The sequence below is a fragment of the Hibiscus syriacus genome, unplaced genomic scaffold (genome assembly GCF_006381635.1).
Source record: "Hibiscus syriacus cultivar Baekdansim isolate YM2019G1 unplaced genomic scaffold, ASM638163v2 tig00110785_pilon, whole genome shotgun sequence".
Taxonomy (NCBI): domain Eukaryota; kingdom Viridiplantae; phylum Streptophyta; class Magnoliopsida; order Malvales; family Malvaceae; genus Hibiscus; species Hibiscus syriacus.
In genome coordinates, this window is record NW_024062862.1 from 599,012 (window position 1) to 622,771 (window position 23,760).

Here is a 23,760-nt window from a genome sequence, read left to right on the forward strand (position 1 = left end):
TTCAATTTAACCCTTAAATTTTTCAATAATAATGAATATCATCCTAATTTATTTTTTCATAAAAAAATGTGCGAAGTAAAATTATAATATTTAGATCATAAAATACATTAAGCATAAAATGGACATATGTCATCCTATAATCTTTAAGATTGTTTGCAAATGGAAAACAAAATCAATTTTAAATCAGTACACTACTGGGAGGTTGATAGTAAAGCTCAATTCAGTTGGACTCTCCGCAAGCTGATCAAAATGAGAGAGGAAGCTAGAAGACTTTTTTGTTCTATTGCCAATCTGTCACAGATTAAGGGCAGTTGGATTTGGGAAAATATTAGACAAAGGAGAGAAAAGGTTGACTGGCATCGGCTGATCTGGTTCCCAGCTCATGTTCCTAAATTCTCTGTGGTTGCTTGGATGGTGATGCTGGATAGACTGACAACAAAGGACAGACTTGGGCGTTTTGGTATTATGACTGACAATCTATGTGGTCTGGGTGGGGCTAGTCAGGAAACTCGTAACCATCTGTTCCTGGAATATTCCTATTCTTGTGAGGTTTGGCGCTCCATTATGAACTTTTGTGGTTTGCATTACCAACTGTCGAGTTGCTGGGATGATGCTATACGCTGGATGGTCCTGAACTTTAAAGGTAAATCCCTCTTGATTTATATTCTCAAGTTAGCTTGGACTAGTTTTGTCTACTTTATCTGGGAGGAGCGAAATCACAGATGTTTTAGAGGAGTGACTCGCTCGACTGACTTAATTGTAAATAGAATTAGTGAGACTGATAGAATCAAGCTTCATAGATGTCATATGAATAGGTCTGATGCTGTAAATAGTCAGTTGTGCCTCAATTGGGGCTGATATTGTAGTCATATTGTTCTTTGTAGCAGCCCTGCTGCTTTCTTTAGATGAATAAAATTTTACTTATCCAAAAAAAAAATTATTTGGTGCTTCAGGAAATTATTGAAATTGAGAGATGAAGCTCTTCTTCTATTCTCATTGACTGTGTGTTGAATAAGGTTAAAGCAAAGTGGTTTTGGTCGGAGCTCCATTTGAAATACTTTAAAGTGACTTGGCATAAGATTCACATACCCAAACATGTTATCATTGCATGAGTTGTCATCTTGGGGAGACTTGCAACTAAGGATAGATTGTTGCAGATGAGAATGATCAATGACTATTGTGTGGAACTGCAGCTGAAAGCAAGGATTGCTTATTCTTTGAGTGCTCCTTCTCGAGGAAAATTTAGGTTTCTATTTGGAGAATTTGTGGTATAATGAGGGGTGCTGAATATTGGGAGGAGGAGATAGATTGAATGATTTGTAACACCCCAATTTAGGGGCTAAAAGTAAGAAATTATAAAGTGGTGAATTTAATTTGTATTTTGAAAGAAACGGTGGATTTAATTCTAAAATTTCTAAGTTGACAGACTGTTTTATGAAGTGTAGGAAATTTAGTGGCTAAACTCATAGTTTAACCATTTTTCTTTTGGAGATATTTTAAACCCATTTCCCGTGTGTTCTGCAGATTATTTCCAAGTTTCCCTCCCCCGTTCATCCTACTTCAATCTCCGATCTATTCGTCGTCCGACCTCCGATCGATGAACCGAAACCACCATCGTGTTCGTTGTCAACCGAGGAACAAAAGCCCTCAAACCTTTCATCGTGAATCGTCTTCAATCGTCGTTAATTTCAGTCGTAAGTATCGTCGGTAATAACTCAATTTCAATTGGTTTTTCATCGATTCACGACGATCCGATGATCCGTTTACGACACCTCCCGCACCATTGTGTTCCTTGCATCATTCCGAGTTCGCCGGTGTCATCCTTAGTCTCCGCCGACGGCGGTGCGTGAGGAGGTGAAGCGGTCAAAGTTTATGATTTGTTGAAATCGAGCTCTCCGCCGTTCAAAATTATGAACCGAGCTTTGTAAGTGTCTTAAAATCGTTTAAAATAATTTTTAGGAATTTTTATGGGAATTTTCTGACACCGTATCACTGTTCACGCGCCACCCCCGAGAGTAGGCATCGTCTGGGTGATAATTTAGTAATTAATTTATGTTTGGGTGCTATTTGTGTAAAATTCGGGTGTTAGTTTAGTAAATATTTGCATAATGTGGCTGATTTGGTAATTAATTTCCGTTAGGGTGATATTTGTGTAAAATGGTCGAATGTTTACTGTTCATGTGTTGACAGACCGGCGTTGACCACAGTTGACCAAAACTTTGACCGGCGTTGACCAGGCATTAAACGACCTTTGACTTTGACCAAGTATACATATCCTAACGTTTTTCGACGTTCCAAATCCGATTTCGCAGTCCGTTTTTCGAAATTCGGAACCGAAGGCCTCAAAATTGCCAGTCAAACCCGTTGACTTAGATTTTGATCGAAAATTCCAAATTTTCGAAAAGTCATATTTTATGTTTTTGACGTCCTGAATCCGAAGTCCGTTTCGCCAAATTCGAACCTGGTAAGCTGTTTTTGACTGATTTATCACCCGATTCGATTCGTTTGTCGCAATTAAGCTCCGTTTTTGATGTAATTTATGTTGATATGGATCCGAGGAAATTGGAAGATGATTTCAAGATCAAGGGCGTTCGAATGGAATTTAATGGTCGATCAATATTGCACGGAAATCGAGGTAATACTTACTACCTCTTTATGCTTTATGGAACATGTGAATATTGGTAAATGCATGAATAAGATAATGTTGCTCTCAATTGTGTAGTAATTAATTTCTACACTCGATCCGAACACAGTAGAAATTTGGCAACTGATTATGGTTCAGATGATTAATATAGGAGATTGAGAGATTATTAGAATTAAATTACAAGTTATGTGCTTAGTGATAAAGAAATCAGCCTTGACATGTAATTTATAATTTATTTCATCAAAGGTTAAATGTTAAAGGTACTTGGAAGCGAAATTATGAGAATACTCCGGTAGGGTAAAATTACGAAAATACCGTTATGTTATAAAAAGACAAGATTTGAATATGGAAGTTGAATAAGAGGTTTTTACAGACATATTGATCTGATAAAAATATTGATGTGCATAAGAAATGTTAGTTTTACTTGGAAATTATGGATAACCGGTTTTTAATCATTTGAGGGTTTGTGAAGGATACTATAAGTCTGTTAAGGGAATCATTTCAAGATCAGAAAGTGTTCAAGAAAGCAATTAATCATAGGATCTCTAATTATAATTATTTTTGTTACGAGGTAATACCAAAATTATCTGGTTAAGAAATTACAAAAATGCCCTTGAGAGATAAAATAGTCTGAGTTGACCCTGAATGAGAAAGTATTTTGAGGATTTGTACTTAACTCGATTAAGTAAGAATTTAATTATTAAGATTTGTCTTTGTACATAAAATATTCGAGTAATGAGTAAATACCTGAAGAATAATTTATTGGGGGTATTCTGCTATCAGAATTATTCGAAATGACTGAAATAAATGATAAGATTGAATTTAATAGTAAGATCGGACGGAAGAAAGGATTAAAATACACCGAATCTGTAAAATGACCAAAATACCCCTGTAATAGAAATGACCCAAGAATACCACCAAGCTCAAGAATGATTGGATATCCTCGAGCGATGAAATGAATGGAATAAAACTGAACACCAAAATTACCAAAATACCTTATGACCTAGAATAAGTAAATGTCTTGGATTAATTAAGGAATCCAAATAAGCATAGGTATTGGACTACCTTTAAAAGTAATGGAACATAATTTAAGTGAGTGGATCAACCCTAAAGCTATGTCAATACCTGAACGACATAGATATTATTGGAATACGTGTTCGTCTTTTCGAGTTTGGCTCGATGATAGTTTTTGAAGTATTCAGCTCAACTCAACTCTAGAACGCATTCAGTAGTAAGGATTTGATCTTTGTTAGACAAATCGACCACGAAGACCAAATTGAATTGAACGAAAGTACAATATGTATCCGAAATTCAGAAACATCTGGATTACCCTGAAAAACCTCGAATATTACGGAAATGGACATGACTGCTAAATGAATTAGGTAACCTCAATGACTGAGGATTTAGTAAGTGATTTGGATAAGTCTGAAAACTCTGATGAGTTTACATAGTGTACAATTACGATGGTTTATAATTAAAACAATAAAGTACGTCAATATTACATGATTTTGCGGGAGCGTGAAAATGAAATGAAGACATTGGAAGATCTATTCAGTGATGATTCCGAAAATGATCTATGAACAAGAATTTGTGGTATTAAAGAGTAAATACCATGGAAGAACAATGAATTGATCAATCGACAAGCATTAGTTTTGGGAGTTATTCATCTAAGAGTTGCTTGATAATCCGATCAATCGACATAGATTGTAAATATCCTGAACCTTCATTTCTTCCTTACCAGCTCAAGTCATATTCTGAATAATTGATGATTTTGTCAGTTATTCAACTCTTCCAATAGTGATTCTGAATTCCCGATATTCTATCGGTATACTGAAGATCTGTGTTCCTTTACCTGCTAAGATTATCCAGTACCTCTGAATAATTTCTGTAAACTCTGGTGTGTTCCCTAATCACCTGGATATTTTACCTGATTTCCGATTTGATTTCTATTATAATACCTGACCTTGATTCTGATCGGATACTTGACCTGGATTCTGATTGAATACTTGACATGGATTTTGATCTGATACTTGACCTGGATTATTTTATGATTTTTGATATATCCGTTTACGGACGGAACATATTTTACTTGGGGGGTAATGTTGGAGGAAGTATACCTGGAGGCTCCTCGGCTGTGTGCTCAGGGCCTTACTTACCGGCTCCTCGGCTGTGTGCTCAGGGCCTACTGGACTTGACGGTGGGTGTATGGTTCTGGGGAACCTACACATTTTGGACTTGACGGATGGGGGTATATATATATGTTTTTAAAAAGATCTGAAAAGTTACATGATTTTTGGGAACACACTAGAAAACCTGTTCCGATCTCCTGAACCTAGACATCCGAAATATTTCCATCTGAAATGAATACTATTTGTTACTACATGCGATATCAATGGATCTCAGCTCAACATAAAGATCTGTAAATATCTGAACCAATAAGGAAATATGTTTATCTGTATTTGCACGTTTTTCAGCATCATCTGGTAGTTCTGTATTACTGAGCTTTCTGAAGCTCACTCTATTACTCACCATTGCAGGTTAAAAGAATTGTACCAGTGCAGTTATCGACATCAGTAAAGGAATTCTTCCGGCGTTGTTTCCAGAGAATGATACATGTGATTAGGAGGCATGTAATTGAATTTTGTTTTATGTACGAGTCTGAAAATCTATATTTTATTTTTTTCTGTATACTGATAAATCATTTTATGAGTTAAATGTTCTGATAAAAAGTTTTAAATTTTCCGCTATTTTTATAGTGGGTCGCTCCAGTGGCCCTAATGTGACACTCCAGATCGGATCGGGTTATCCGTATCGGTCTGAGGGGGTTACATGATTGGTCATTTGTGAGGTAAGCCCTTGATTGTTTTTATCTTTAAATTGGCTTGGAATGCATTTATTTATTGTGTTTGGGAGGAGATAAATGCTAGATTGTTTGATAGATCTCATAGAGATTATAATGATATATTGGATGCTACTAAAAGGGTGATTGACATTAGAGTACAAGGCAGATGCGCTGACAGGGGAGACTCTATGAATGTAATGCTTTGCTTTAGGTGGGGATTTCTCTTTAGTATTGGCTGGAGGATTGTTTTGTAATGGTGCATATGTGCTTTGTTGTTATAAAAAGCTTATTAAAAGAAATCTATAGGATTGTTTTAATACATAGAGGTATAAACATGATTATAATATCATACTTAGATCTTGTACATATTAATTTTAAATCCGTATAAATATTTAAGTTTAGTTTGATCAAAACTTTGGTATCTCTCAAATCTTAATTCATTTTGATTAATATTGATATAGAATTTTTTTTTAGCGGCACACCTCTACAAGAACTTGAACTCGAGGCCTTGCTTAAGTGATATCAGACTGCTTAACACTTGAACAAATCCATGTTGGTAATATTGATATAGATCTTTGAAGATTCATCTTAATTGATTAGAATAAATTTTAATATTTTAAATTGATTTTTAAAATATTATTTTTCTTAATTATTTTAATTATGTTTAAAAATTAATATAGTTATTAAATTAAATTATTAAACATAATTAATAGTCTTATTATTTATATTTTATATCAATATATTTTTGTATATATAACTGATGTATATTTACACCATATATAATATATGTGAAAAAGACTGTAAAATTCGTTCCAAGTTATACATACACGAGAAATGAATCCTTCAACTGTTCTGAAATGAACAAAGTTATGATGTGCTAAAAACCTTAAGACAGGTAACTCACACAATCAACATCTAATTTTTCCAACTATAAATACTCTAAGATCTCATTGGATAAATCTCACAACTGATCAAGACATCAATAGAGATCATAAATCATGGTAAGTCTCAAGTCACAGATATCTCTCAGTTCGCATTCCTCCGCTGCAGCGCTACTCATGTTGGTGGTTGCAACGGCGGTGCTGCAGAGCCAGACGGCAGAGTCACAAAGCTGCCCGACCGAGCTGACGAGCCTGAACGTGTGCGCACCGTTCGTGGTGCCTGGTGCGGCCGTGACCGCCCCGAGCATTGACTGCTGCAATGCGCTCCAATCAGTGCACCATGACTGCCTCTGCAGCACTCTCCAGATCGCCTCCCGACTGCCTTCTCAATGCAATATCCCACCACTCACTTGTGCTTGATGGACCGATGTGCAAAACAGTCCTGCATAATGGGTAGAAATAAGGTCATGGTTTTAATCTTGTCTGTTTTTGCTTTAATTGGTAGCAATGGAGCTCAAAGTGAACTTTATTAGCATTGAAAAATAAGAATACCTTTGGGTTTAATAATAATAATAAGTGTTTAATTCACACTAATATCAAATTTAAAGTAAATACTTATCAGAAAATACAATGGCACCCACAAGGCAGTAACGCGACAAAATCTGCATTTGAGCATTATATCTGAAAGCAGACAGGCAGAATCGAAACCTAGTTCTTACATAATGACTGTCACCGAACCTAGCAGACAACAGCGTACAAGATTGATTCTTATATATTTGTAAAATAATCTCACAGGAAACATACGTGTCAAATCCTAAATCCAGGAGAGATCTATAATGTTTAATTCTTAATATTAGTAATTTTTTCTTCCTTTTTCTGATCTGTATTTATATATCTATATATTATTATGTATGGACTATGGACCACGGATGCCGCCTGCCATAGTCATTTTCTTCTTGCGGCAGTTTCTCTATGGGCATTGAAGTACACCGCTTCCACTGGGAGGCCCAAACCGTTCTCGATTGAGAACCTTCTGGTGTTGAAGTAATCCCTCGAAGACGGTGGACTCACCGCTCTTCTTCCTAACTGTTTGAACAGTACGAATATGTATCTGTGGATGCCGACTGCCGGATTTGGGCTCTCGTAGCTAACAACTTCCTTCCCTGCACTCGTCGTTTAAAATCGATTTGAGCCCCGAAATTATGTAGGTTTTATAGGATAAAAAGTACAAATGCATATTTTGAAACTCACCAAATGAAGCATCGGTAATACCAGGGATGTCGGTCACCATCCTGCAACACAAACATACGTGAATGGAATACGTTTTAGAAATCACTGACTTTATATGTAACTATATAATGTCATAACCATTTTTCGTAAAACAAATAAATATTATTTTAAAAAACGATTATGACTTTAATTTGAATAAATTAGGTGATTTTGGATTAATTATAATTAAATTGAAAGGAGTCGCCATCAACATTTGGGTTAGGTAGGTCGAATAACCTAAAAACGTCTTTTAGAAACAATTTTAAGGAAAATCATTTTTATAAGACAAAAATTGGTCTGTAACCAAAGATTCGATTTAAAACGGGTTCAGGAGTCGGTTACATATGGGGAAAGATTAGCACCCCCACAACGCCCAAAAATTGGTACTGTGTCGCTTACACGTTGTCGTAAATAGTGAAAATAATGAATTCACATCGACAATTAAAATATGATTCATTTATCGAAATTAATTAATTTGCTTTGAATTATTTAATTAGGAAAAATTCTTTAACTTGAAAAGAAACTTCGAGATTAACAATCCTCCATCGGGAAAGTTATCTCGTCTATTTCTTATCCGTAAAAAATATTTCCTCATCTATTAAAAAATACAAATTGAATATAAATTAAATACGGACAACTTGTATGAAATAAAATAAATTGTTATTTACAACAATACTCATTGCATCATTTGAATTACAATAGAAACAAATTAATTAGTAAAACATAAATTGATTTATTTCAAATTTTCCTTTCGTTTGAATGTTGTATTGAATCGCACCTCCTCCGTAAGGTGATACTTTTCACACCCATTTTACGACGAATGTTCTTGAAAAACTCGAATAAATAACATAAAATGTTGGCAATTAGATATTTTACAAATTAGTCATATGTAATCACATTGAATAAAATGGAATAAACATTAATAATACATTTTCATACATGAATATACAAAGGCAAAAATTAAATTTAATTAATAAGTATATAATTGTATATGATACAACATGTGTATGAAATAAAATAAAAATAAATTAGTATATGTATAAGTATATTTGAAACATGATATATGTACATAAATATTATAGCATATGTTAAAATATATACATGAAAATATGACATACAAATAACATAAAATAAATAAACTTTATAGACAAGTGACTAAAATGCATAAATCTAAAATACAATATCAGAATCATAAAATAAAATAAAAAGAATCAATCGGTGACTAAAATAAAAAAGAATAAAATCAGTAGTTAAATTCATAATAAGCAAAATAATATACATATTGACCAAATTGAAACAAGATAAAACATAATGTCCATATCAAAACAAACTAAGAAAACGAGTCATCTAGGGACTATAATATAAACGATCGAAAAGTAAAGACTTGAAATAGGATAACATAACTTTTCATTTAATGGCTACAATAGAATGTTACAAATACACGGGGACCTATAGTGCGATTTACCCTAAAAATATGAGAAACACGGGTGAGTTTCTTAACCTGTAGGGACTAAATATGCCATTAGCCCCTTAAAACTCAGAAAACACGGGAATATGGTGCCCAAAACGACTGCGTTTTGCGTTATATATATATATATATATAATTTAAAGGCCAAAAGGCCATCCCCTTTCATTTGCATCGGTTTCAAACCGAGTGAGGGGAGAGAGAGCTTCAAACGCTCTCAACTCTCTCCTCCACAGAGAGAAGAAGCAATGGCCACCGGCGGAACTCAAGGCGGAGTTCACGGTGGCCGGCGGTGGTTGGAGAGAGGAAATCACCTCAAAAGCATTCTCTCCTTACTCTCATCTCGAAACCCGACTCCCCTTAGCCTAAAACATCCCCTAAAGCCACGAATCTAGAGGGTTTACCTCTCGGGAAATGGCGGCTCCAGCGACCTTATGGATTCCACGGCCTCGAACCAAAGTAAGAACCCCCTCTCTTTATTTTTCTCCTTGGTTTTGTATTTTCTTGTTTGGTTCGAGTAGTTCTCTTTTTCCTTGTTTTTTTTTTCTGGTTTTTTCGTTCCTCCCCCTGAACCCGAATGCCCTCTCTATCTTTTCTTTTTTTCCTTTTATCTTGCTTTGCATGTTGATTTGTTGATGGATTTGAGTGATTGGTAGGGGAATGATACCCTATAATATATGATAAGATTTGTTTTGATTTCTATCTCTGTTTTCTGACTTGATTTGCTACATGTTACTGTTTGATGGGTTTGGTGTCACTGTTGATGACAAAACTGGACGATGAGATGTTCGTCGGCGGCTTGGGAGTCAATGACGCGACTTGGGGTCGATGGCGGCATTCACTCGGCTGGGAGGCTAAAAGACGGCGGTAGCTTGATATCATTTAGGGTTAAAACCCTAATCTGGGTTACTTGTGGGCCGTTAATCTTTCTCCAGATCTAACAGCTGGTGTTAAAGGCGGCTAGGGAGAATAGGGTGAAACCCTAGCTGAGTTGGGTCCTTTGTTTGGGCCTGTCTGAGTAGGCTGGGTAGACTAGGTCTTGGGCTTTTGTAATTTGGGCTTCAAGGCCTGCAAAATTGTAATATGTAAATTTCAAAATAATAATAATAATAATAATAATAATAATAATAATAATAATAAATTAAAAATAAAATAAAGACCCGAACAAAAACGAGTGTCTACAGGTTTTATAGGATAAAAAGTACAAATGCATATTTTAAAACTCACCAAATGAAGCATCGGTAATACCAGGGATGTCAGTCACCATCCTGCAACACAAACATATGTGAATGGAATACGTTTTAGAAATCACTGACTTTATATGTAACTATATATACATATTGAAGAATATATGTATATATATATATATATAGAGAGAGAGAGAGAGAGAGAGAGAAAGATAGAGTTGATATTGATGCAAACCAGAGCAAGTGTTCTCTCAAGAAGGGGTTACTAGGGCTTGGAGCATCAAGATCTGTCATGATCTTCAAAGGTAGAAAAGAAGATAAAAAAAATGCATATATAACCGTACAGTGCTAGGGTTTTTTTTGGTGGGACTTACTAATGTGAAAGCAGCTCTCAAATCGTCACCGCCGATATTGACCCGAGGTCGAGCAGCGATGACTGGAGGCATAAGCTCATGGCCATTGGCGAGTTGTTTGTTGGTGTTGTAAGTTACATCCATTTGAACACTTGGGGTGAAGTTGTCCACCACTTCTCCTATAACTCTTCCAACGGTTAGTGGGTCGGGAACTCTTGACATGATGAAGTCGAGACTGGAGAACTAGAGAGAAAGTTATTTATGTTTTGAAGGGGATTCGATGCGATGAGTTTAGAAGATACATGAGAGGTTTTATAGATAAAAATAAGAGTGAAAGAGATATGAAGTGAGCTTATGTTTGAAGCAGGGTTTTAAATAGCAGAATACAAATGCTATAGCGGCCACTATTTTGCGGTTGCGTCGCCGTCCAAAATCGATATTGAAGATTTTAACCGTGGATAACGGATGCACATCGATAGCGGTCCGTCGCGCCCGTAATTTAACAGGTAAAGGTGTATAACACCAATATTAGGATGTTAATAGCGTTATTCTACAATTACCCGAAAAAACTTTAAAAAACTGAAACGTTCACCCAAAATACAAAGGTAAACAATCCCTAGATCTAAGTTTAGAAGAGAATAGATGATTTTTTCTTTAATTACACGTGTTTATCATTGCACGGTGGCCATTACCGTTGAATATGATCGACGCTCAAAGAAGTTTTTGAGATGGTCCACATTTGGACTTTTCTTAACATATTAAAATATGGTTTTCAATTCAAGAAAAATATAGATTTTTAAAAAAAAAAATTAATAAATTTTAAAATATATTTTCAAGGGATATATTAATTTGTCATCCTCTCACCTTTAAAATTTTATAATTTAATCCTAACTTTAGAATGTAAGCTTTAATTTTTTTTAATTTAGTCCTAATTTCAGTAATTTAAATTTCTACAATTTAAATTTTATACTTTTATTTTAATTATATTTAATTTAGTTATTTTGTGTTCTTTAAGTTTATTCAAATTCCATTCAACATTTCAACCTTCATTTTTATATTCTATTACATTTTATTATCATGTTAAACTAATGTAATTAAATAATAATTCAAATTCAATAATACATTAATTTTTTTAAACTTTATGTATATATAAATTTCAAATTTTATTGAAATTGAAGCATTCTAAAAATCATAAAAAATGTCTCCTTATAATAATAATTATAATTATTATTTTTTTAGGATAAGTTGTGTGAAATTTAAAAAAAATTCACAATCGCAACACCTATAGTGACCGCGATGGCATACGTTATGTCCGTAAACGCGATAAACGCGACGCGACCGAAAACGCGGCCGCAAGCGCTATTTAAATCACTGGTTTGAAGCTTAATGATTCGAAGATGCTTCATCATTACCGACACGTGTTGGATTAAGTGTCGATGAATTATACATTACCGAGAGTGCTTTCCCGTTCAATCGGAATTCAATATTACTACAAATATACAAGGAACCTGGAGCAAAAGCAATGCTTCAACATTTATGAAGAAGACGTGTACATTTCGGGAGACATCAAGAAATTAACAGCTGGACGGTTCGGATTGCTTGTTAGGATACAAAAATGCTTATTTCGTGACAATATTTGGAATCTAACACGTAGTTGGCTTATCGGGTTCATTAGAATGAAGAATATTAACTTTTTTTCCCCACTTGAATATAATATCTTCCAACAAATGGGATTATCTTAATAGAATTATCTTATAATGAATATATATTCTTATACAAATAATGATTCATTATATCTACTATTATTAAACAAATAATTATTATACATCTAACTATATATATAGTTTCAAACTAATGAATGAAATTAAGGGAAAAGAGTTGTTTTAATGTTATTCTAAACGGAAAGATTATGAAATAGAGGATGATCGGTTCATTTACAAGCTCTTCACACTTGGGATACAATAGAGGATGATTATGAAATTCCTCCATTTGGGAAAATTAGTAATGAGCAACATATAAGTTTACAGGGACCAAGTCAGGAATTTGTGTTAGACTAAAATATAAAATCATAAAATTTGGGAGCTTAAAGTTTAAAATTTTGAGATAAAAATATTTAAAATCAATTATTAACCCCCCGGGGGCGAAAAATACGAGTTACTTTGAAGGTTCTAAAAGACGTCGTCTCGAGAGCTGATATAGAAGGATCTAAAAGGCTAGAAGCTGCCATGTTATTTTCATGGCTGTCCCGTAAGTGTTGTTGTAAAATCTAAGCTTACTATATATATATATATACCAATCATACTTTGAAAATAAAATAAATTAATATATGATGTTAGATGTAGATTTTAACAGTTAATTAAGTTGTGATATATGATATTTAATTCCGTTGTCTTTTTTATCAATCAATATCGTAATAATAATTTGATTGACTATGAAAGTATTAAGTCAATAAATGTATCAATTTAATAATTATTTCTAAATTTAAATAGAGTAAATTACCGAAATAGTCATTTGACTATAGAATATTGTTATGTTGAGTCCTCGATAATTAAAAATTATAAAATGATTATTTGATTATAAGGAGTTGCTTTGTCGAGTCCCTCAACTATTAAAAGTTAGAAAATGATCATCCGACTATTCATTATGTTCCAAACTCGTCCTATTCCATTAAAATTTTAATTGTCTTCTGAGCTTAGACTTTAACATGTTGATTGAAATATGATAATTGTTTGAGATTATGAGATCATATTTTATCATATCTCAGTCAGTAGGTTAACGTACAACTCATATTGTATTTAATTTTTTAACGGAAAAGGATAAGTTTGAAACATAATGAATAGTCGGATAAACATTTTATAACTTTTAATAGTTGAGGGACCTAACAAAGCAACTCCCAATGGTAAGAGGACCATTTTGTAAGTTTCAATAGTTGAGAGACTCAACAAAGAATTATCTTATAGTCAGAAGACCATTTGTGTGCTTTATCCATTTAAATATTACTTTTAAAAAATAGATATCGGTTATTAAATTTAAGTGTTAATTTATGTAGTGAACCTAAAATCTATGAGCACTATTTGTAAACGAATTTAGGGTGCGTTTGGTTCACGGAATGTAAGATTACCAGTGGGAATAAAAGATTACCAGTGAATAGGATTATTGAGAATGTTGTATTTTGTGTTTGGTTGGTTTAGCAGGAATGTAAGATTACCGTGTTTGGTTAAAGGAATAAAAGATTATTGAAATGTATATTTGACCAAATTGTCCTTATTATATATTTGTATAAAATTACAAATTGTAAAATATTTATATATTTTATTTAAAAAATTAAATTCATAATATTTATATAATTTTTTTACAAAATAAAAATATAAAAAAGGTTTAATGAAAGGGTAAATTTTTTAACCTCTGAACTTCATATAAAATTTTTAATTATAGACACCTTTTTTGTAAATCTAAAATAATTTAAGGATAAATTTGTAATTTAACCTTCGTAGAATTTTTATTATTCAAAGACAGAAGAATGATATTTTTGAAAAAAAATAAAAATTTAAGGGCATTTTAGTCTAAAACGCCGGTAATGTTACAATACCTAAGGGAATGGAGGTAATGACATTCCCAGTAATATACTCCAAAAAATCTACTATTGATAATAAAACATTACCGGGAATGAGATTCCCGGTCAACCAAACATGGGAATATGAGATTCTCATCCCATGAAAATCTTACAATCCTTGAATCAAACACCCCCTTAGGGTATTATAGGAGTGAGATGGATCAAACAGAATTGGGCGCATGGACCCAGAATCTTACTCTCAAGAAATTGGGCCTCCACCTTTAATTGATTTGTAGGGTTGGAGTTCAAATAATCTCTTAGCCATTTTAGTCAACGCCAAGAATAGAGAGTATAAGATAACCCTTTGGATCCTTGTGGGGATGTCTATGTTGAAAGCCCCATGTGCTTTATAAAATATTACCTGAAGAGCTAGTTGAACTGCAGCAAATCATGACCATCTTTTAAAGCTCTTCAGCCTCAGTTTCAACGCCCTTTACATTATCTACAGATTCCCCCCTTCAATCATGGAGCTACCCCACGATTTCTTGTTACGCCCCAATGGCCAAGGCTGCTACACTTTCCCCCTATAGATAACTTCAACATCCACTTACGATATTATCCCCTTATCCTAATATAAGTTTAAAAATATTCCGTCAATCACTCAGAATATGACACGTGACACTTTTATAAATTGTTAAATTTATTATTTTCTAAAAACACATAGAATTATTATTATTTAAAAAAAACCTTAAAATATTTTTAAACTCTCAAACTCCTTAATCCCAAAACATCTATCCCACCAATCACCTACCCAAATCATAACTTTAAACTCCCAAAATCTCTAAACCATGATTCCTAAATCTAACCCCAAATTTCTAAATTTCAACAAATATTTTTCTCAATCGACGTGTGAACTATCGATGAATGGTTGGTGAGTGAATGGATGGTTGCTTATGGGTGAATTGGAATTCTTGTGTGTTTTATGAAAAAATGAAAAAATTGAAATTTTTTGGGAAAATTTATGAATTATATTTTTTATAAAAAAATAAAAGAATTAAAAAATCAAATTACATATCAAATATTGATTGATTAACTTATTTTTAATGAAATTTTTAACGACCGATACATCACATAGATATTTAAATAACAATATTACAAACATTAGGCACTTAAATTAAAAGAAAAATTAAATACCTAAAATGACAAAAAGCGATATAATTTGTACATTTACTTTTATATTAAAAAAATTAGGAAAATATTATACTAAAACATGGATTTTTAATTTTTATTTTTACTTTAGAGTGTAGATTTTAAGGAAAAGAAAATATATATAGGGAAAGATGTCCCACTAAAGTTCTTGAAGTGGGGGTGGGTCCCGGTTTCAAAGTTTTTTAGAAAGCATGTGTGTTTCATTCGCACGGGAACATTCCGTTAGGATCCACAACCTATACCCGACCTAAAAGCCTGAACCAAAATTCAATTACAGACCCTCTGATTTGCTCGGTGCAACTGTCGAAGCCACGTCGCGTCTCACTCCCACCAGGCTGCTGCAGCTGTAAATGCGTCTCGTCCACCCCCTCCGACGGTGCTGCTGCCGGCGTTAAGCCTTCCCCTAATTCCCTTGCGCGTTTCGCCTCTCCTCCGATTGGAACGCCGAACAACCTCGGACTCATTTCTTCCTCCATCGATCCTTCTCCTTCGCACGATAACCGCTTTGACGGCAACAAGTCCAACTGTTTCGTTGCCGGAGAACTGCTCTTAGACTGAGAAGCGTAATTCGACATCAGACTGAATATATTATTGCACAAGCTCTGCATCTCTGCTAATTGTTTGTTGAGCTGCACGTTCTGTTTCCTCAATTTTTCGTTTTCTTTCATGAGCTCGGCCATATCGGCCCCTGCTTGGCTCAGCCTGGAAGGCGATAAGCCTGATGAAATAACCCGAGATTGCTCGTCTCCGGAATTTGAAGGAGATATAATAGGTTTTGCCACTGGAATCGCCGCAGCTGTAACGGACGCCACCGTAACAGCCCCTGCAGTTGGGGACGACATCTTCCGACGTTGGATTTCGCACAAAAGTCGCTTTTCACCTCGTTGGACATAATCGTTGGAGAATTCCCATCGATCCGGTACCACTTTTTTATATCCCTAAAACAAAGCAACAATAAAATCAACAAAAATATTTCCAAAAAAGAAATTGAACTCTAAGAATTAAAATCGAGAGATTCTTTTGTTTGGCTCACATAAGTATTGAGCTGACGAACGAAACTAGAGAAATTGTTATGCTTGAAATATTTAGGAAGCAAATCTCGAGCGAAGACCGTGGGGTTCCAAACGATGAAAGTATATCCGTCGTCGTTCCACGAAATCACGTCATCGATCGTATGATCATCGACTAATTGATAAGTTTAAGTCAAGAACGGTTTGAGGCTAGACCTTTGCAAGTCCGTCGCGGCGTTTCCGTTCTGCTCCACCGGTGGCGGAGCCATCAATGAAACGATGATAATAATAATAACTCCTCAAAGAAGATTCCTTGTGACAACTGCTTGTATCCGGATGTGAGAAATCTGGTTGTTAATTTCTAGAATGTTCCGATTTCATGAGGGATCTGGATAAGTGAAATTGAATTAAAATAAAATAAAAATAAAATTATAAAGGAAGAAAAACCAAAGGAAAAGTTAAGGGTAGTTCTGCGGTGCGGCATCTAAAAAACGGTTAATATACGGCGTGATTTGGTTAAATAAGTGACATATTAAAATTTTGATCGGTTATGTTATATTATTTAACCGGAAATATTATAAAGTACAATAACATATTAGGTAGCGCTTATATAATGTAATAGGTAGAACTTATATCGACCTATTTTATAAGTAAATCGGTATATTTATACCGATAACATTGTAAATTTACCTATTACATTATAATATGTTGAAAGTGTTCATACTTTTTTATAAAAAGGATCGATACTTTTTTTAAAATTATGTAATTTATGTTTTAATTTTTTTAATAGTGTTTCATGTTTTCCACCTACAATATTAATTTAATAATTTCATTTGCACAAAAATTATTTGATTGTTTTGATATTTTATAAAATAATATTTAGAATTTAAATTTAACAATATTAACCAAAGATAATAATAAATATGTAATATATATGTTTATTGTTTTTAATTTAATGATAATATATACCGTAACATAACAAATAAATCATTAGATACAAATAATTACTAAATTGATATCTTAAAACTCACTCAAAAGATAACCTTAAATTAATGTTTTTCACAGTGAAAAAAGTATGGACACTTTTATAAAAAGAATATATATTTTACAATATAAACACTACCTATTACATTATATAAACGCTACCTATTACATTATATAAGCGCTACCTATTATATCATATTTTTACCTATTATATTGAAAGTGTCCATACTTTTTATAAAAAGGATCGATATTTTTTTTAAAGTTATGTAATTTATGTTTCAATTTTTTTAACAGTGTTTCATGTTTTCCACCTACAATATTAATTTAATAATTTCATTTACACAAAAAATTATTTGATTGTTTTGATATTTTATAAAATATTATTTAACATTTAAATTTAACAATATTAACTAAAGATAATAATAAATATGTAATATATATGTTTATTGTTTTTAATTTAATAATAATATATACCGTAACGTAAAAAATAAATTATTAGACGCCTATAATTACTAAATTAATATCTTAAAACTCACTCAAAATATAACCTTAAATTAATGTTTTCCACAGTGAAAAAAGTATGGACATTTTTATAAAAATGATAGATACTTTACAATATAAGCACTACCTATTACATTATATAAACGCTACCTATTACATTATATAAGTGCTACCTATTACATCATATTTTTACCTATTATATTGAAAGTGTCGATACTTTTTATAAAGTTATGTAATTTATGTTTTAATTTTTTTAATAGTGTTTCATGTTTTCAACCTACAATATTAATTTAATAATTTCATTTACACAAAAATTATTTGATCGTTTTGATATTTTATAAAATATTATTTAGAATTTAAATTTAACAATATTAACCAAAGATAATAATAAATATGTAATATATATGTTTATTGTTTTTAATTTAATAATAATATATACCGTAACATAAAAAATAAATCATTAGACACCTATAATAACTAAATTAATATCTTAATACTAACCTTAAATTAATGTTTTCTACAGTGAAAAAAGTATGGACACATTTATAAAAAGGATAGATACTTTACAATATAAGCACTACCTATTACATTATATAAACGCTACCTATTACATTATATAAGCGCTACCTATTACATCATATTTTTACCTATTATATTGAAAGTGTCCATACTTTTTATAAAAATGATCGACACTTTTTTTAAAGTTATGTAATTTATGTTTCAATTTTTTAATAGTGTTTCATGTTTTCTACATACAATATTAATTTAATAATTTTATTTACACAAAAAATTATTTGATTGTTTTGATATTTTAAAAATATTATTTAGAATTTAAATTTAACAATATTAACCAAAGATAATAATAAATATTTAATATATATGTTTATTGTTTTTAATTTAATAATAATATATATCGTAACGTAAAAAATAAATCATTAGACGCCTATAATTACTAAATTAATATCTTAAAACTAACCTTAAATTAATGTTTTCCACAGTGAAAAAAGTATGGACACTTTTATAAAAAGGATAGATACTTTACAATATAAGCACTACCTATTACATTATATAAACGCTACCTATTACATTATATAAGGGCTATCTATTACATTATATTTTTACCTATTATATTGAAAGTGTCCATATTTTTTATAAAAATGATCGATATTTTTTTAAAAGTTATGTAATTTATGTTTTAATTTTTTTAATAGTGTTTCATGTTTTCTACCTACAATATTAATTTAATAATTTCATTTACACAAAAAATTATTTGATTGTTTTGATATTTTATAAAATATTATTTAGAATTTAAATTTAATAATATTAACCAAAAATAATAATAAATATGTAATATATATGTTTATTGTTTTTAATTTAATAATAATATATATCGTAACGTAAAAAATAAATCATTAGACGCCTATAATTACTAAATTAATATCTTAAAACTCACTCAAAAGATAACCTTAAATTAATGTTTTCCACAGTGAAAAAAGTATGAACACTTTTATAAAAATGATAGATATTTTACAATATAACAGATAAAAATATGATAAAACCAGTTTCATTATGACAAAACCGATAAAATTTACCTAATATGTTGAAAGTATGGACACTTTTATAAAAATGATAGATACTTACCGATAACCAAAGTTTACCGGTTACCAATTTTTTTAATAGTTTTTCATATTTTCTACCTAAAACATTATTAGTCTGTCAACATAATATGTAGCGCTAAACCGAATTTATTAAATATCTTTTAATGTATTCGATAATACCATATATTAATCGTATATTAACCCGCCTTTCCTGAGACAATAGAGGAGAAGAAGAGATGAAACAACGAGAAGCTACGTTACGTCTCATAGAGAAACTTCTTTGTCGATGTTATTCTTTATACGTGGCACTGCATGAGTGGGTACCAGCCCTTTTTTCTTGAAAATATCATTTTGTTACCAATGGATCAGACCAAGTTACTACTATTTAATGTTCTTTTAAAAAGTAAATTATAAGGATGATATTTTATAATTTTAGTTTAATTAATTTGGTGATTGATTTAAAAAAATAATTTTAATTATTTAAGTTATCAATTCATTTAATTTTAATTCATCGAGATTAACAATTAAAAGTTAAAAAATAATTCACAGGACTGCCTTATCCGGTAACTCTTCCATGAAATTTAACCAATGATAACATACCACAAAGAAATGGAGGTCCATTACCTCCAATATAAGGCATTAGAGCTTCGGCAGCCATGAAGAGCTTGAAAGTATGCTCTTTGAACCGTAACATGCACCGTAAAGCAAGCACGTCAATTTTGAAGCTCGGCTTCGAGTGGAAGCGTAGCAAGCCGGTGAGAATCTTTCAAACGAAGGGCAGGCGAAAGATTTCACTTCAGAAAGAATTTCTGCTTGTGCTAAACTGAAATTCTTCCATCGTTACACCATTGATGAACTGCAAGTGCTTGTAGAAGCTTTGGAGGGAGGAGTAGATGCTGTTATGGCCGTTTGGATAAAGGATTTTAGGATTCCTGTCATGCATATTTTTTTCCTAACTAAGGATACCCATGTTTGGTTGGGTATTATTTCCGAAGTGATAATAATATTTCTTTTCCAAGTGTTTTTATTTCTAGGAATGTTATTCTCACACACCCGTTAGGTATTCTTTTATTCCCGTGTACTAGGGGTTAAATTACCCTTCTTTTTCCCGTTTACCTTTGTGATATCATCTTCTCCCTCTGAGAGTTTGTCTCTACGAAAAAATTCATCCTTTTCATGATAAGATTTATTCTCCTCTCCCTTTCTTTACAATTTTTTACTTATTTAATTTTTCTAGAAAAATGGTTTCGGGTAATGGTCTTAAGACCGCGTGCTTTGGACAAGTCTCTGATAACTTTCCCTTCACTAAAATGGATGCCTTGCCAGAGCTGGGGTTTCCTTAGGTGGCCTGGTATTGGTGGGTTCTTTAGGTTCTTAGTCATCGCTCTTTTGTGGACCACGTTTTCAGAGATTCATTTTATCCTTTCTTCTTCCATGTACCCTACTCTTCATGTTGGTGATCAGATCATTGTCGAAAAGGTAAAAAAAAATTAGTCTTTCATTTCTATTGGTGGTTTTGTTTGTTTAGTAATTGTTAATTCTAGGAGATCTCTGCAGCTAAACTCAGTTTATGGATTTGTAGCTTTAGAAATCATGGAGATATGTGGCTATTTAAATCCCATTTCTGCCTTTCTTCAGATTGAATTTTGTGGATGGTCTCGGTTTTGGTTAATTGTGCTATCATTTTTTTTGTTTTTTGTTTTTAACTTATGGGTAGCAGTTTTTTCGAATTTGTGAGTTCTTTGAACAACGACTTGATCTAGAGCGTGATTGAAATTATTTTATTCGTTGTTCAATGGGCTTTCTTATAGGAGATTTCAGTAATGTTTTGTCCAAATATGTGGCTATTTTAATGTTGAAGGCTCTTCATCTTCTTCTAAAATGTCCTCTTACGCTATGCAGGTTCATCATGGGTCACTCTATGTCAATGGTGTTGAACAACAGGAAAATTTCATAGCTGAACGACCATCATACACATCAGACTTAAAGGTAAGTCCCCTTTGTTGTCTCTCCATGTATTCCTGAGTTCTCCAACATTTCCTTTACTTTTTTGCATTAAATGTGAGTCCTGGTGGACTCCATAACCCGAATCATTTTAGTTTTGGGTTTATCATAGGACTTCGGGTGGTGCACTTATTTAGAATTGTTGTTTCATACTGACTGCATTGTGTTTCTTGGATATGTAGTATGTTCCGAATGGTCATGTTTATGTAGGGGACAACCGTAATAACAGTTACAACTCTCATAACTAGTAAATTAGCTAGAACCTCCTTTTGTTTTTTAGTTTCTTTGTGTTCAGCTCTATTTTCTTTTGTTCTTTATGATTCTTGGTACATGGATATAGTTTAGAACATACTTTATCCCTGAAAGACTCCTGCAGAGCTTAACGATCTGTGAGAGCATCTTCTTGAACGTTTTGATTTGGCTATGATATTCTTTGTTCCTCTTTTTGTACATCATTTGAAATGTGAATTCATGATGTAATGCAATCATGTCATCGATGTTGATCGATAACCAGGTGCCCTCTACCTGTGGAAAACATTATTGGAAGATATGTGATGTGTTGTTATAGACCTTCCAACCATAGACCTGCTGCACGTTCAGGGATGAAGTAGACAGACCAAACTTTCTCCAACTCTTGGCAAAGCTCGGATGTAGATGCACGGAGTCGTGTTTTTCAGTGATCTTGTCGCTAGTTCTTTTCAATGAATTTTCATACCTATGCAATCGATATAAGCTTGTTTAGTATGATTGTGGATTGTTGAGAGTTCAGCTGCAACTGTAATAGATGGTGTGTTTATTTTATACTTCCTAAGTAAGATGGGGCGTAGGGCTCAACCTTAGAATCCAGGTTAGAGTTAATTAAATTGAACACATGATGAAATTTAGAGGTTAAAATATGAAGCTTGAAAAGTTTTCACTAGAAACATAATTTTACAAAATGAATATGTTCGTGAACATATAAACGAACATTAAATGAATATATTCGTAAGCAATATACGAACGAACACTAACACCTTAAAAAAATAAATAAGTGAATATAAATACATTCAAAAATAAATAAACGAATACAAATACAACACTAAAAATTAAATGAATACAAATTAAACATAAATATTTATATAAATAAATAAACAAATACAAATAGGGCATCATTGGTTTTCGCTACATCTTCTATTGTTAAACAGGGCATCATTTTTACCCTACAAATAGTCTAAATAATTTGGAAATAAGTCAAATTTCAGACATGCTTACAATAATTTGACAAAGCCGAATTAACAACCTCATGACCGATATCTTAGAATAATTCGGACATGGCCGAATTAGCAGCCACTTAAAATTGTTTTAGAATTCTCTTTAGATACAAGTAAGCTATTTTACTTGTCCTTTGTGTATGATCTGAAAGAAATTAACGGTCTAGTATGTTCAAAGTTTGGCCTTTGTCGGTTTTTGTATGTTCTGAGAGAAATTACAAGTTGGGAAACATGAATTATTGGGTTGCTTGCTTTTCGTAATCAAGAGTTAAGTACAAATCATATTAGAAATGAGTATTAATAATTTTATTAAAATATTAGCAAATATAATGATGAATGACGGTGAAATATAAAATTATAGACAATATGATTTTTAGTGTTATATTTTATTACTTATTTGAATTATGTTTTTGTAATATAAATTCATGGGATAAATAATAATGATAAAGTATGCAAAATTAAGTATAAATATAAAAGATAAATAAATAAATTATTGTATATAGAAGATATAATAAATATTATATATTAGATAACAAGAATAATTTACATATTTTTATTATTATGAATATCTATGAAGAATTTTCACGATGTAAATATTTAGTTAAATGTTGATGTAAAATGTTAATATATTTTTACATAAATTATATAAAATTTAATATTAATATTAATTAAAATTAAAATAATATATTTAAATATTCAAGTAATATATTATCAACAAATAGAATTTTTATATAAATAATTTTTATTTAAATATTTAGAATTTCACTTGTTAAAAAATATAGAACAAAGACAATTTGATAAAATATACATTCTAGTAATATTTTATTTATTCAACCAAACAATGTAATCTTACATTCCTGTCAAATCAACCAAACACAGTAATGTAACATTCCTAGTAATCCTATTCCCTGTTAATCTTTTATTCCCACTGGTAATCTTACATTCTATGAACCAAACACACCTTAAAGAATGGGCATGAACAAATATTAAAGGTTGTGATGCTCATGTGT

General features: G+C 31.9%; 3 protein-coding genes and 1 pseudogene across 3 annotated transcripts; 2 read left to right on the top strand and 2 right to left on the bottom strand.

Annotated features, from left to right (window-relative positions):
• Positions 1 to 249: 249 nt before the first annotated feature.
• Positions 250 to 1,274, top strand: LOC120140519. Its single transcript, XM_039155491.1, has 2 exons — positions 250 to 627; positions 1,194 to 1,274. The coding sequence occupies exons 1-2, from the start codon at positions 250 to 252 to the stop codon at positions 1,272 to 1,274; spliced, it is 459 nt and encodes a 152-aa protein (XP_039011422.1).
• A 5,210-nt stretch (positions 1,275 to 6,484) lies between these two features.
• On the top strand, positions 6,485 to 6,920 carry LOC120140451 (protein 108-like). The gene has a single exon (XM_039155439.1). The coding sequence runs from the start codon at positions 6,485 to 6,487 to the stop codon at positions 6,785 to 6,787; it is 303 nt and encodes a 100-aa protein (XP_039011370.1). The 3' UTR covers positions 6,788 to 6,920.
• A 338-nt stretch (positions 6,921 to 7,258) lies between these two features.
• On the bottom strand, positions 7,259 to 10,904 carry LOC120140499 (CEN-like protein 1). The gene is made up of 4 exons (XM_039155478.1): positions 10,663 to 10,904; positions 10,524 to 10,585; positions 10,329 to 10,369; positions 7,259 to 7,530 (listed from the first exon to the last, which is right to left on the bottom strand). The coding sequence occupies exons 1-4, from the start codon at positions 10,861 to 10,863 to the stop codon at positions 7,313 to 7,315; spliced, it is 522 nt and encodes a 173-aa protein (XP_039011409.1). The 5' UTR covers positions 10,864 to 10,904; the 3' UTR covers positions 7,259 to 7,312.
• A 4,614-nt stretch (positions 10,905 to 15,518) lies between these two features.
• On the bottom strand, positions 15,519 to 16,697 carry LOC120140498 (annotated as a pseudogene).
• Positions 16,698 to 23,760: the final 7,063 nt, after the last annotated feature.